Source organism: Lutra lutra, chromosome 14, assembly GCF_902655055.1.
Source record: "Lutra lutra chromosome 14, mLutLut1.2, whole genome shotgun sequence".
NCBI classification, from domain to species: Eukaryota; Metazoa; Chordata; class Mammalia; order Carnivora; family Mustelidae; genus Lutra; species Lutra lutra.
Window position 1 is genome coordinate 87,663,033 of NC_062291.1, and position 13,785 is coordinate 87,676,817.

Sequence of the window (13,785 nt, forward strand, 5' to 3'; positions counted from 1 at the left end):
GAAAGCGTTTGCCCTGTGCCCCTGCCACTCCGGGCGCGATCCCAACGCAGCTGACGCTGAGTCCCGTCCGGCCGCGTGACGCACAGGGGAGGAGCCACCTGAGCAGAGGACGACAGCGCAGGGGTCCCCGGAGAACCCAGAGCCGACAAGGACACCCATCCATTGGCCACGGAGACTCGGGCAGGAGGAGGGCCGTCTGCAGGCTCAGGGCCAAGCTCTCCGCTGCCCTGTCAGAGCCCGGGGCTCCCTTGAGTGACAGCAAAGTTCAGAATTGTCTGAAAAGCTGAGTACAATCAACAGAGGATCATGCAGTGGTGTCATTTCTACTCTTAACCGGCTCAGAGCATGAGCTGTTTGTGTCCCACCTGCTCGCTCGCTGGAACACTCAGCCCGACGACAAGCTGCTGGGCACCGCCGGCCATCCGAGGACCCCAGGCACGAGGGCACGGGGCCCACATGGGAAGACAGGGCACGACCAGGGAAGAAAAGGAAGTTGTCCCAGAGAAGCGAATGCCCTACTCCCCCGTGTCATGGACGTGGAGAGACCAGGCCTGTTCACCTCCTGGAAACCCGGAGCCCAGGGCGCCCAGGATGTGGCCGGAACTCCGTGGACGGTGGCTCTGGGACAGGAGGTCCGGGAAGGTGCCCACCCGGGGATCTGCCATCCCACCACCAAGGAGGAGTCATTTCCAGGTCCCAGCAGCGTCCTGCGTCCTGGTGACTATCTCCTCGGGGCTGATGCAATTGTCTACCTGCCCAGGGCCCAAGGTTGCTCACAGTACCCGGGCCTTTCCCTTTCCTGAGCCCAGAGAAGACTGCCCGGGTGCACAAGGTGGGGAGGCAGGGCCCACAGGACAGGGCAAAGGCCAGTGACCCCCTAGCCCCGGCCCACCTCAGTAGGGACACCCACCCGCACCCCACAGCACCCGCAGCACAACATACGCTCACTCTCACGGGCATTCGTTCACTCCCGGGGGGCCTGGACGCCCGCCGGGCCCTGGGCAGCAGACTCCCGCAGCTCGGGGTGACCTGTCCTGCCAGCTGCAGAGCCGCGACCTTGCCCCTTCTTGCTGGCTGCGCTGAGCTAAGCCCCCATGGAGCGCCATCTGCCCAGACCGGAGTCTCCGTAGCCAGGTTCTCCCAGGAAACGGCTCTCCCCCTGCTTCCTTCCCAGGGGTCTGACCCCCAGCAGGGCCCCCTGCCCGTGGGGGTATATGAATGAGGCAACCACCAGCAGCACTTCTGGCAGCTTCTGTAGGCGAGGAGGACCCTGCCTTGCCAGGGGGCCGCTCTGTCCCAAAGCACACTTGCTAATCTTGTCCTAAGTCCCCTTTCCTACCTAAAATGACAGCTAAGCTTCGAAGCCGGGGCACAGGCAAACGCTTTGGAAAACCAGCCTCTTCAACCCCAGGAATGGCACTTGGGCTCCTACGCAGGCAGCTTGGGACACAGGGAAGCTGGACCCCGAGAGAGAGACAAGGTCACCAGGCCTCAGGACTTGGATGTATTTTGGGGGGGACACGCATCTCCCCACTAGGGAGACCCCATCCATCACCCACTCTGGCCACGGCAGAGGTCCCGGGGCCCCTGGCGTGTCCCTGACCACGTGGCCAGGCTGGATGTGCCATTCCCATGAAGGTTTCTCTTTAAACAACCTGTCGGCATGTGGGCCATCGGCACTGGTCTCCAGGACTCCCTTCTGCATGTCGTCTTCAGCACATTTACCGTGAACTTACGGCCTACCCCCCACACACACACTGGAAAACGTCCTCCTTGAAGGGACGGGTCCTCTGCTGGGGCCCTACCCATCCCCATCCCGGCAGGCAAAGGGCCCAGAGCATTCGGTCATTAATGGCACGTGTCCTCCCCGCAGCACGCACACCCCAGGGAGGAGGAGGTGTCCCGACAGACGGGCCATGAAGACGTCTGTGGGAGATGCAGCCCACTCTGCCGTGCACTGGGGACCTGGCAGCCGGGTCTGGCACCAGGGCGGTGAGTCACTTGGGGACCTGGGTTCTGCTGACAAGAAAAGCTTCATTCACCCGACACTACGCCTCTTTCTGCAAGCCGGGCACACAGAGACAGCATTCAGTGCCTCGTCCCTGCGGACAGCGTGCAATGCCTCACCCCTGCAGCCCTGCGGGACAGAGTGGGCCCTCTAAGAAAGGCTGTCTTCTCTCCCTCGCCAAGCAATCCTGCAACACCGGCTGGGGGTCCGACGACTCACTGGGTGCTGACGCTGTCTCCCTGGAGGTGGCATCAGACCTCATGGGTTAAGGGCTCAGTCCACCAGGCAGCCCCCTCCCCGACGTCAGACCCCAGCTGCATCTGTGTCTTCGATCCTCCCCACAGACTGAGGTTCCCATGACCCCCTGCTGGGTTTGGTGGCTCGCTGGAGCAGCTCAGAGAACTCGGGAACGTAGAGGGACAGCCGATGAGGAGGGTGCAGCGCGAGGTGTGGAAGGAACTCCGGGCCCGGTCTGGGCACCACCTTCCAGCACCCCCACATGTTCCGGAACCTGCGAGGACCCTGAGTCCCACAGGTGGGGGATTGCGTGGCGGTTTCATGACCTCAGCCTGATGCACCAACAAGGCCCAGCCCTCCCAGAGGATGGGGCGCAGGTGGGGCCCAGAGCTCCGAGCTTCCATTCCTGGCCGGGCCCCTCTGCTGAGCCCCCCAAGAGCCGTGTAAGGGCCTCACCGGAAGGACCATGATCATAACGCCTGCAAGTTCCAAGGGACGCGGGGCCCGGCACCAGTGACTGGGGGCAGAGGCCACCAGACTGGTTTTCCTGTCACCACTCACCCACTTTGCGCTCTTCGTAAGGCCCATTCCCTGACCCCGCAGACCCCCAGACCCCCGCACCTGCTCACCCTTACAAAGCCAAGTGGGGTCATGTCTGCTTTTCTGTCACATTGTCACTGGTTAAGATCTCAGTAGGTCCCGGTCTGGTGACCTCTGATAACGTGGCTTCCCTGTGTCACAAGCACAGCAGCAGAGAGCCGTCTCATGCCCTCGGGGAAAGCCGGACGGACACGTCCACCACCAGGACACGTGGTCTGGGGCAGGAGGGGCTCCGTGTTTCACTCTCTGACCCAGGAGCACTCACCGGCCGGGCTTTCCCTGCTCCCTAGGGACTCTGCATATCAGAAGAACTGGAAGCCAGGTCTCTGATAAAGAAGAAAAGCTGTGGTTTGCGTGGCTTCCTCCTACGGTGAGGGGCTAGAGCCCATGCCCGGCGTCCCCCGCCGTCCCGGCCGCCCAGCAGGGGAGGGAGGAGCGACCTCCCACACGTTTACGAGGCGGGCACCCGGAGGACAGCACCTCAGGATAAAAAGGCAGCGTGGCTGCGGTGCGCTCAGTTGATGTGGACCGGCTTCCCCGGGTTCCTCCCACACCACGATCGGAGGCACGGACTGGGGCACAGACAGTCTCCAGGAGGGGACGAAGGTAGGTGCTAAGAGAGACAGCACGTGAGCCATCAGAGCAGAAGGGCATCTGGACAGAGGTCAAGTCCGGTCCCTGCTGCGGCCAAGGGCCAACTCGGAGGAATCCTGCCACCTGGGCCCTGGACAGCAGCGGGCCGGCACTGACTGCGGGCACTGACCATGGCCCCACGTGGCTGGGCGACGGACCCCCAGCCCCAGGCTGTGCCCTGTGCTCCACAGCCATGCTAAGCTGCGGGGCTGAAAGGAATCAAAGAGAAGGTCATCATGACATGTCAAGTGTGAGGCAGGACAGACGGACCCGTCACGTACAGACAGGGCCACTCAGCCAGTTACCACAGGTGTCCGAGAGGACAGTTTGAGCTCTGTCCTTGGAGAGGGGCAGGGAAGCCGGGAGCGCGGGAGGGTCGGGCGGAGCGGCGCTGCCCACCTCACGGGAGTCCAAGCCCCCCCCCACTGAGCTGTGACGTTCACCCCGTGACATCTGTTTGCTCTTTATTTTGAAATGTCATTTCTCTGAAGTAGTGGTTATTAGAGTCCTGATTATGAAGAATTATCCCCAACTTCATCAAGGCCTACAGAAGCGATGCATTTAAGTTATTAAAATTTTGAGTGACATGATTGCCCTGAGTCAAACTTCCAATGTGGAAAGGCCAGCTTGACATCTTGGGTTTCCCCGAGGCAGGGCCCCTTTGGCAGACACCGTCCGCGCCCACCACGTGCCGCAGGAGCCCGTGGCTGGTGTGGCCTCCCTGGAAACCCAGAGTCTCTACCAGAGTCGATGTCCCGAGCCACCCTCAAGCGCCGCTGGGGGCAGCAGGTGGGAAACACCCCAGCCCCTCACTCCTGGGGACCGGCCAGCTCGGAGCCCACAGATCCTGCCGCTGAAATTCCCGTGGGACCCCTGCCTGCTCTCCCGCAAGTGCCTTTCTCCAGCTCCGTCCCCTGCCTGCTCTCCCGCAAGTGCCTTTCTCCAGCTCCGTCCCCACACCCGGATCATTTCCCGGATCAGCACCTGGAAAGTGACCAGCTCTCCCATCCGACGGCAAACCCGCTGCTACTGATCCCCACACGCCCTCAGCACATCTCGCCACGTTGGTTTCACGTTGGCACCACTTACAGACGTACGGGCCGCTCCTGTTCCTGAGCTCTGCCAACCCCGGGAACGTCTGTCTGTGTTTAGGCCACCGCCAGGCCAGCGGGGGAAATGCACCTGGAAAAGCCAAGGCCAGACCAGCGTGAGGACACCTGCAGCCCTACTGCCTTCCCTGAAGTCCCGGGTGAGGCATCGCAGGATCCATGGGGACCTCTGATAGTGCACATGGTGACTGCAGTTGGGGCTCAGGCACGCCCTGAATGTCACACTCCTTCATTTCTTCTCCTTTATGTTTCACGTGACTCCCAGGGGATCCCCCGGCAGAGAGGGGCATCGATGTCAGTCCTTTTTAGGGTCTCCCCATCTGATCATCCCGCAGATGGAAGCAGAAGAGAGGTCAGCCAGCCTTTCCCCAACTGGAGACCCCAAAGGACCCACTGCCAGAGCATGAATGGGAGGTGCTGGGCGTGTCAGGCCAGAATCTCCAGGCCAGCACCCTGGCCCCACGCATGGCCACACATCCGCGCTCCTGGGTGCTCAAGTTGCTGGAGCCCGGGGAGCCGGAGAGCGGCTGCAGGCAGGTCAACCAGACCCGGGTAAAGGCCCCCGCGGTGTGATCCCTGGAGCACAGTTTGGGGTTTTCTGCAAAGTGAAATAGACACGGCCCCCGACCCAGCCACCCTGCTCAAAAGACCGGCGTTGACAAACACCTGCAGCTCTATCCCTAACACCCAGACAAGAAAGAACCCAAGTTCCTAAGCAAGCAAACGGAGAAGCAGAGCAGTCGGTCCCCACTGCGACGGCTCACTGCCCAGGATAGCGGGACAAGCCAGCGACTCGCGGCCGCGGGGACGGTTCTCAAAGGTACGGCACTGCGCCAGCCATAAGCCCACCCTTCCTGCGGGCCACCCGGGGCAGACACCCAGGAAAGCAGACCCCCTGACACGCCGCAGCCTCGGGGCACCCATGGGGAGTCAGGCCTGAGGGCACAGGCTAAATCCTGGTCCTCCTCAAAATTCTCCAAATTCTGACCTAAAGGAGACACGACGTTTACTGTACGTGACTTTGAACTATAACACATTCTCTAGAAAGAACAATTCAAACTAAATGGTGAGTAAAAACAACATTAACCGCCCACACTCGTGGCGCCCTCCCAGGCCCGGGCCGGCCATCGTGGGGGCCGGCTCTGTTCCCGTCCTCTGAGGCAGAGACACTTCCCGTCCCCCTGTGGCCCCACCTCCGGACCCGGTGCTGCCACAACCGTCCTCCCACCTCATTCCTCCTTCAGCCGGGTCCCTCAGCACAGGGCCACTGGGGCCTTCTCTGTCCCCCACAGACAAGGCTGGTCACCCCTGGTCTGATGTCCAGGTCGCCCTGGGGGTGTTTTGCTCCTCTGACCACCACGCGCCCCAGCGGATGCCCAGGAATCCACTTCCCACCCAGCACGGGCCACCTTGGATCGCAGCAGTAGGTCCCGGGACTGTGGCCCTCCACAAGCGATGGCTAGTCTGTGCAAAGGTGGGACAACGTCGGCAGAGACACTTCCCGGGAGAGATGCCGGGACCTCTGGGGACCCTGAAATGGTTCTAGGCATCGGAATCGTGGTGCTGGAAAGGCCAACCCAGGTAACACGGGCCGTGGGACAGGCTGGTGTGCACCACCACCCAGCGCAGGCCCCGAGACACGGATCACGGGCGCTCATCTCAGCAGTCGGAGGTATGAGCACGGGAAACGGCGAGCGGCAGAACGCATGATGCACTACGGCTGGCACCGGGACTTTAGAGAAACACAGAATAAATCTAAATGCTGCTTATGAGTACATGCGCGTCATCAGAAGAATGTTTACACGTGCCCAGGAAAGATAAGCCCCCAATTCGGAATACTGGCCCCTCCGGGGAGGGGGCTGCGGGGGTGGGGGCTCCCAGGGAGCCTCATTTGAGTTTGTCATGTTTATTCTTAAGATGAGTGGTGGTTGTGGGTGTTTGGCACATTATTCTCCATTTTTATATGCTTTAAATATTTCATAAGCAAAAGAGCAAAGTACAGAACAATAAGTAACACACTCCTGTACACCAGCTTAGCGAAAAGGAGATGTTTGCAGATTGACAGGCCTTTGGATGGTTCCAGGAAGGATGGGCGGGGAGGCCCGCTGCTGGGGGCGGAGGGGAGGGGGCGCAGGCAGGAGGGGCTGGGGGCGGGGTGGGGAGGTCCCAGTGCTGGGGGCAGGGGGGCTGGAAGGGGAGGGTGGGGGCTGGAGGGGTTGGAAGGGATGTGGCAGCAGTGGGGAGGGGAAGGGGGTCTGGACAGGGAGAGAGGGGCGGGGGCAGGGCAGAGGCACCTGCTGCAAGGGGCAGGTGGGGGGATGGTTTAATTTCCTGCTGTGCCCAATCCACTGGGGCCCCTTACCCTGGGCAATACTGCACCTTCAGCTGATAAAAAGGACGTAAATGCCTTAAAAGGAGGCTGTGGAGGAAGACCCCCGGCCCACCTGCGCTCCCGCTCCTCCCACTTCACAAGCAGACTCCACGCACGCACTCTCCCGCCCACCCTGCTGGCCACGCGGCACCCGCGGCCTCCCCGGGCCACCACACCGGCTCCCCCCACCGCCCGGTCCCCGGCCCTTCTGCTTCTGGACACGGGGCCTCCAGCCAGGAGCCCTCCCAGTGGCCTGCGCGCCTCTCGGCCACTCCTGTCCTCCCTGGCAGAGGCTCTCCCGGGTTTTCTCCAAGATTCTGCTCACCTGCTCCCTAACGACCCCCTGCCCCCGCCCCGGCCCGGTGGCCGCACAGAACAGATCTTTCTCTGGGCTCCGAGGCGGGAAGTCTGCCATGGGGGTGTCACGGGGCCGGCTTGCCCAAGGCCTCTCCTGCCCGTGAACACAGCCACCTTCTGCGGAGTGTCCTGGCCTCCGCTCTGTGCCCACACGTCCCCACCGTCGCTTCCTCCTCTTGTAAGAGCACCAGCCACCCGGATCAGGGCCTCCCCTTCTGACGTCGTGCTACCTGCGGGGCTGTGCGCGGGCCCCGACCCAAACCCCGACCCGCAGCCCCGGCCACCCGGGGGGGGACGGCGCTTGCCCCTCTCCCCAGCAACCCCCCACAGCTCCCCAGCGTCCATGTGTCCCCATCATACTGGAGATGTCCTTGTCCTTTCTCTCATTCTGCATGTGCCCTTAGAGGGGCCTCGGGCCCCGGGCAGGCTCCAGCGGGAGAGCGAGAACCCTGGGATGGCCGGCAGAAGGCCTTCTGTCGGGGGCTGGGGACCCCGAGCCTCAAAGCTGCTGCACAAAGCGGTTCCTACCCTGACGGAAGGCGGGGGCGGGTCTCAGGACCCAGAAGCTCGGAGGATGGTTCCAAGAGCTGGGGTGGGTGAGGCTGGTTGTGGGGGACCCTCTGCACCTTCTGGGGAGACATGGGTGTCGGGGACAAGAAGCAGTGGGAAGGGGAGAGCCCCTCCCTCCCTCCACTGGTGGCGGTCCCCTCCCATACCCCGTGTGACGGCCCCACCAGCCGCGCTGGCAGAGGGAAATGCCTTGTCTGAGCCCTGGCCCTGCATCAGGGAGCGCAGCTGCTGGAGCCAGGACTCGCGGCCATCACCTGCGGCCTGTCCCCTGTGTTCATGCAAGCTGTCCGTAAGCCCCTGCATGGGAGGGGAAGGTGGGCACGGGGCTCCCTCAGAGCTCAGAGGCCCCTGGTCCCTTCCCAGTCCTGCCCTCTCTTGCCCTCAGGGAGCAGGCCTCCCCTCCCCCATCACCCCTGCTAGAGGCCTCTCTGGCTGGCTGGAGCCAAACAGGTGACTGCAGATGCGGCTCGTCAGCAAGGGCAGCTGAGGACGCCTGTCTTCCTCGCCCCCCCCCAGGCCCCTCGGACCTCTCCTCCGTGGCCACATGTGCCCCAGGAGAAAGCAACCCCGTGCCCCACGGCTCCCGCCCGTGACCCACCGCCGACTGCCCCGACCTCTCCAGCATGAGCTTCAGCCAAGAAGAAATGACTCGGAAGAGTCTGGAAGATCTAAGAGCTTTCCTTTGGAAAAGCTTGAATTATATATGATTTGAGAATTTCCTAAATAAAATATTAATTTGATTCTTTTAAAACAAACAAAATGCAGGTGGGTGATAACCTGGAAAGGTCATCCGTGGTGCAGCCGGTGATTACAGCAGTTAGCCTGCGTTTCAGGCACAACCACCACACGTCGTTTACCCGCTTCAGCTTCCTGCCGGCGGAGAGGGTAGAAGCCGTCCACCCCCTTCTTTCTGAGACGGTTCCTTGGCATGAAAACCAAAGCCATCAAAAGTACAGTCAGCATGAAGTCAGCCGTGGCTGGGAGACGGACCCTGCATGAGAGCAGGACCCCCCCCCTCCCCGGCCCCCTGCACCGCCATGGCTGGGAGACGGACCCTATATGAGATTCATCAGAGGACATGCCGGGGGAAACAGGAAGGTGAGGCCGAGTGGACTGGCAGACAGACGGTGGGCAAGGCTGGGCCTCAAGAGAGGAGACGAGGGAAGGAAAGCTGGCTGGGGCAGAAGCCTGAGACCTCAGGGTGCAAAGCAGCTGTGAGGAGCTCCGTGCCCACAGCTGCCCCTCAGCCCCACGCCCTGCCCTAGCCCCAGGCCTGGAGCGACGGCACCCCGTTCGCCCTCCTGCCCCAGCTCTTAGGCACAGTCAGGAGGGGAGGCTCCCACGTGGGCAGGACGGGGCAGAAAGTGTAAACAGTTCCTTTATAGGAGCCTGACACACACATGTCCCACCTTTGGCAGGAGAGCACCCCATTTCCGCAATTAATTCCTCAAAGCCCACTGTGGCTGGAGAAGCGGCGAGGTCCCCCGGGGCTGCAGCAGATGGGACCAGCAAGGACTTGCTCGGAACACTTTTGGAGGGAGGAGGGGTGCCCTAAGTGGCCCAGGGGTGGGACTGGCTGCACAGACACGAGGGTCCCACCGAGGCTGCCCCTCCTGCTGACATGGGCCTCCCCGGGGAACCTGAGCAGACTTCATTCTATGCACGATGCAGGCCCTGCCTTTCCGAAGCAGAGGTCACCACATCTGCCAGCAAACACCCCGGACAGCAGGACCGTTAATGGAAACGCAGCCCAGCAGCCCCGTAGGGAAGGAGGGACGATCTCTGTGTGACTCTGCTCCTGGCTCCCCGGCCTGGGCTGGTCCATCGGGAATGACGCCTTCATGAAGCCTTTCCAGGGGTCTCTGGGACAGAGATGGCAGAACCACCATCTGCCCCTGCAAATGCTCCTACTTCCCCAGAAATTACCAAGACGCCTCCACACGCATGGACACCTAAACTGCAATTACAACTCCCCAGAGACAGGCCTCTCACTGGGACACTGGGACTCCCAGCCTCGCAGAAGCCATGCCCAGAGGGCAACCAGTGGCTCACAGAGATGTGGGAGCTGGCCCTGCCTGCACCACCGAGGAGGGACCCAAGTGCCACATCTCACAGGACAGAGTCCCAGGCACCTCGAGTGGAGGATCTGGCTTCTGTGCCCGACACAGCCCTGTCAGACCCCACGGCTGAGACCCCTCCACCCAGCCCCACGGCCCCTGGCGCTCCTGGACCTGCTCGGCCCTGCCGGGGCGCTTCTGATATGAGGACTGGGTCAGGAACCGGGGGATGGGGTGGCTTCTCTGAGAACCCGGCCCAGAAGAACCCGGACTGGACTGAGTGGCCCCTGTGTGCGCTGGGGTCCCCACTCCTCTCAGCTGCAGCGGCTGACATCGTCGGCTGCAGACCCTGAGATGGTGTGGAACCATGGCGGCCGTGACCTTGGGCACCGACCCTGACTGCTGAACCTTCACTCTACAAGCACGTGGCTCACATCATAACCCACGAACCACCACGTTCACGTTTGATGAGCAAGTCCAGGGCCCACCCATGGGCCTCCCCGGGGGGCAGGTGCCACTTTACTGAGGGGCCTCTGACAACACCTCCCCGAGCGTGCCCGGGGCTGGGCTGTGCCCAGCACTTGTCCCGTGCCCTGTCGCTGACCCGCCTAGAGATGGGTCCCCGTGCCCTTCTGGTGCTGAGTGAACTTGGGGCTTCAGCAGGGACGCCACAGCTCGTCTGCGGCCCAAGGCTGCCCCCATCACCAGGGTTCTCTCTGGACCCAGGGCCTCAGGGATGGTCAACACATGGGGACGCCATCCACCCGGAGAGCTCCCGGCCCCAGATGGGGACACTAACTGGGCAACAGCACAGGCTTGACGCTGGAGACACACGTTTTCCATGCGGCTCTGAGAACGCGTCAGCCTCCCTCCTGCTCATGGCTTCACCTCAGAATCGAAGGACACCCCCACCTTCAGGGGCAGAGCCCTGTGAATCAGGGACACGGCGTCACTCTAAAAGCTGCAGAAAATCCATTCTGGCAATACTTGGGCTATCTGTTGTTTAGATACAGTAAAATCCCTTGTATTTGGTGTACAATTCTCTAAATTTAGACAAATGCATAATATTACATCACCAACGACACAGGGTACAGAACAGCTCCATCACCCCCAAAATATCCCTCCTCCTGGCCCCCCGTGGTCAGCGCCTTCCGCCACGCCAACCCCCCACCATCGCTCATCTGTTCTCAGTCCCCATGGATCTGCCTTTCCTAGAACATGAAACAGACTGGACGTATGACTATAAGTTATGTCACCTTCACTTGCAGTAACGTGACAGTCATTCACGCCGGGCGCAGCGCTGGTTCGCTCCGTTTTCATCTTCCCATGACCGAGTCTTAGTGTTTCTCGCACACTCGGCTCACCATCCCTTTGGTGAGTAACTACGTGATTTCCATTCTCTGCAATCTGTCCGGAGAGGCAGAATTCTGATTGTGATGAAATATTATTAATTTTTACGACTCTTGCTTTCAGGGTCGTATCGCAGAACTCTCGCCCAACCCAGGTTCATGAAAAGTCTCTCCCACGTTGCTCTGGGGTCTCCCTCGCTGCGGCTTCACGTCTGGGTCTGCCACGTCCTCCAGCCGTTTTCATCAGTGCGCACAGACCGGGAAGAGTCTTGCTTCTTGTCTTCGGTGCATCTGGATAGCCACTCGTTCGGCACCACTCCCCGACACGCACTCCTTTCTGTCTGTGACAGCCTTCACACTCAGGGGGACCAGGGTCCCCAAGCACATGGGGACACTCGAGGCCAGTGCTCAGTCAACAGTACCTTTAAACCCCACCTTCTCCGTGTCCCAGAAGTCAGTGTGGCGGGCAGGGTCCGCCCCATCCCAGAGGATCTCTGCAGTGTCACAGGCTTCGGGGGTTTGGAGAAAGACCATCTTCCGCCCAGTCTTGGCCACTGCCCGAGGACGGCAGGAAGGACCGTCCTTGAGGCACAGGGCAGCCCCCAAGTCCCGCCTGGGAGCAAGTACAGGGCTTGTACCCTCAGATAAACCCACATATAAGCACATCTAGAGCTATATAAACCTGAGGCCTCATTGTTCGTTCCCAGATGGACATATTTAGAGAATCTTTACTCGGAAATTTTTTATTAATAATTGATTAGGTGATTACTTTTCACTTGGCCCACTCAGGACATTATTTGCTTCGTGCATAGCACAATTGGTTTTATAAACAGAGCATATTTAAACATAATTTGACAACAGTGATGGTTTATTTGATGTTATCCTTTAACATTATATTTATCAAGCCTCTGTGTTTGGCGTTTCCAACAGCCAAGGCTGAACAAAGCCGTCATGAGTCCGGCCGGCCTCTGCCTCTTGGAGCTGTATCCCTGCTCCTGCGGGGGAGGGATTAACACGGAGGGCTGTGTGCCAAACTCTGTCCTCGCCACACATCCACTCTGCCCTGCCTGAGGGCCTGGACGTCCCCTGCGCACCTGCGGATGGACTGCACGTCCCTCTCCAGCTCACCCCACCAGCACGCGGGGGCGTGGGAGCTAGAGGCCGCATTCCAGGGAAAACTGTGTGTCCAGAGGGGATGATCCAAACTACATTCCACTCCCCTGTCCTCACCAGCTTGGAGGATGGGGCTCCCAGCCTTCTCACTGACGGCCCCAGAAGGCCCAGCACCTCGTGCTCCCTGAACCCCTGGCAGAAATGCTCTCCAGGCCCAGTCCGTGCTTCAGGTCCCCCCAGACTCCACACAGAACCCCCTCAGGTCCCCCTACCCCCTGCGGGGGCACCACCACCTCACAGCCTGGCTGGGGCTTCTGCTGCCTCTCCCAGCACACGGTCCGCTCTCCACTGAGCAGCCCAAGCGATTCTCCAGAAACACAATTCAGACTGAGTCATAAATACGCTACTTCTGCACCCGCTCGCTCCCTGACCACCAACTGTGGTTTCTCTTGGGTCTTTGCGAGCACCAGCCTCCACTGCCTCAGGGCCTTTGCACCAGCCTCCTCTGCCTGAGGATGCTTCCAGCCACCATTGTGATCCTGGCCCCTGCCAAGGGCTCCCTGCCTGGAAAAGTCTTCCAACCTCTTTCCTTATAGAGTAATCTTCCTCTTTGTCCCTTGGGTACTTGTCGCATTTTGAATTATCTGACGTATTTGTTTACTTGTAGACTGTGAGCTCCACGAGAGCAGGAGTCTGGTGGTGCCAGGTGCACGTGCATCCCATAGTGGGCTCCCCACGAACATGCGGTGAATGAATGGACGAAGGCCGCCTCCCCCAGGGCCACAGCCATAACACTCAGACCCATGTGTTTGCTTTTAATTTCTAAAGCAATGTTTCCTTCCTCTCACTAACACATTTCTGTGGCGAGGGAGCTGATCTCCCCAAACGGGCAGCAGCACCTGAAGGGCTCCTCACCGCAGGACGTCCATGTGCGCCCTCCTGGGGTCTGTGTATGACTGTCCTGTCACTGGGCAGCTTTCCCCAGGGTGGCATCCTGGGACTGAGGCCCTGCAGGTGCACAGATGACCCTGAAGTCTGTGCATTGGGCTCGGGCCGGCAAAGAAGGAAGTGCACAGCCTCCTGGGGTCTGCACTGAGCAAGGCGGTCTCCCAAGGGGAGCTGAGCCCGGGTCCTGGCTTCGGGGCTCCGTGGGTATGAGTTCACCACTAATGGCTTACAGCGTGTTGGAGGAAAAACAGAACTGCCCCGAGCAGGGCTGCACACACGGTCTGGTGGCCCCCAGGCCTGGGGGCATCCAAGACTGAGGGCTTTCGCGGGGGGGGGGGGCGGGACTCCCATGCTAGAACCAGAGCCCCCCAGGGCTGACCAGGATGGCTGGGGTTCCCCGCGGCCGCCCACCGCCAGGACGTGCAAGTGCAGC

At 60.9% G+C, this 13,785-nt stretch overlaps 1 protein-coding gene across 1 annotated transcript in view; it reads right to left on the reverse strand.

Moving 5' to 3' along the window:
- Positions 1-515: 515 nt before the first annotated feature.
- LOC125084418 (uncharacterized) overlaps positions 516-13,785 on the reverse strand; it is a 63,387-nt gene continuing 50,117 nt past the window's right edge. Inside the window, exons 4-5 of the mRNA XM_047701644.1 lie at positions 4,568-4,660; positions 516-658 (exon numbers count right to left, since the gene is read on the reverse strand). Of these exons, the coding sequence (XP_047557600.1) occupies positions 516-658; positions 4,568-4,660 (236 nt within the window). The remainder of the gene's footprint in view (positions 659-4,567; positions 4,661-13,785) is intronic.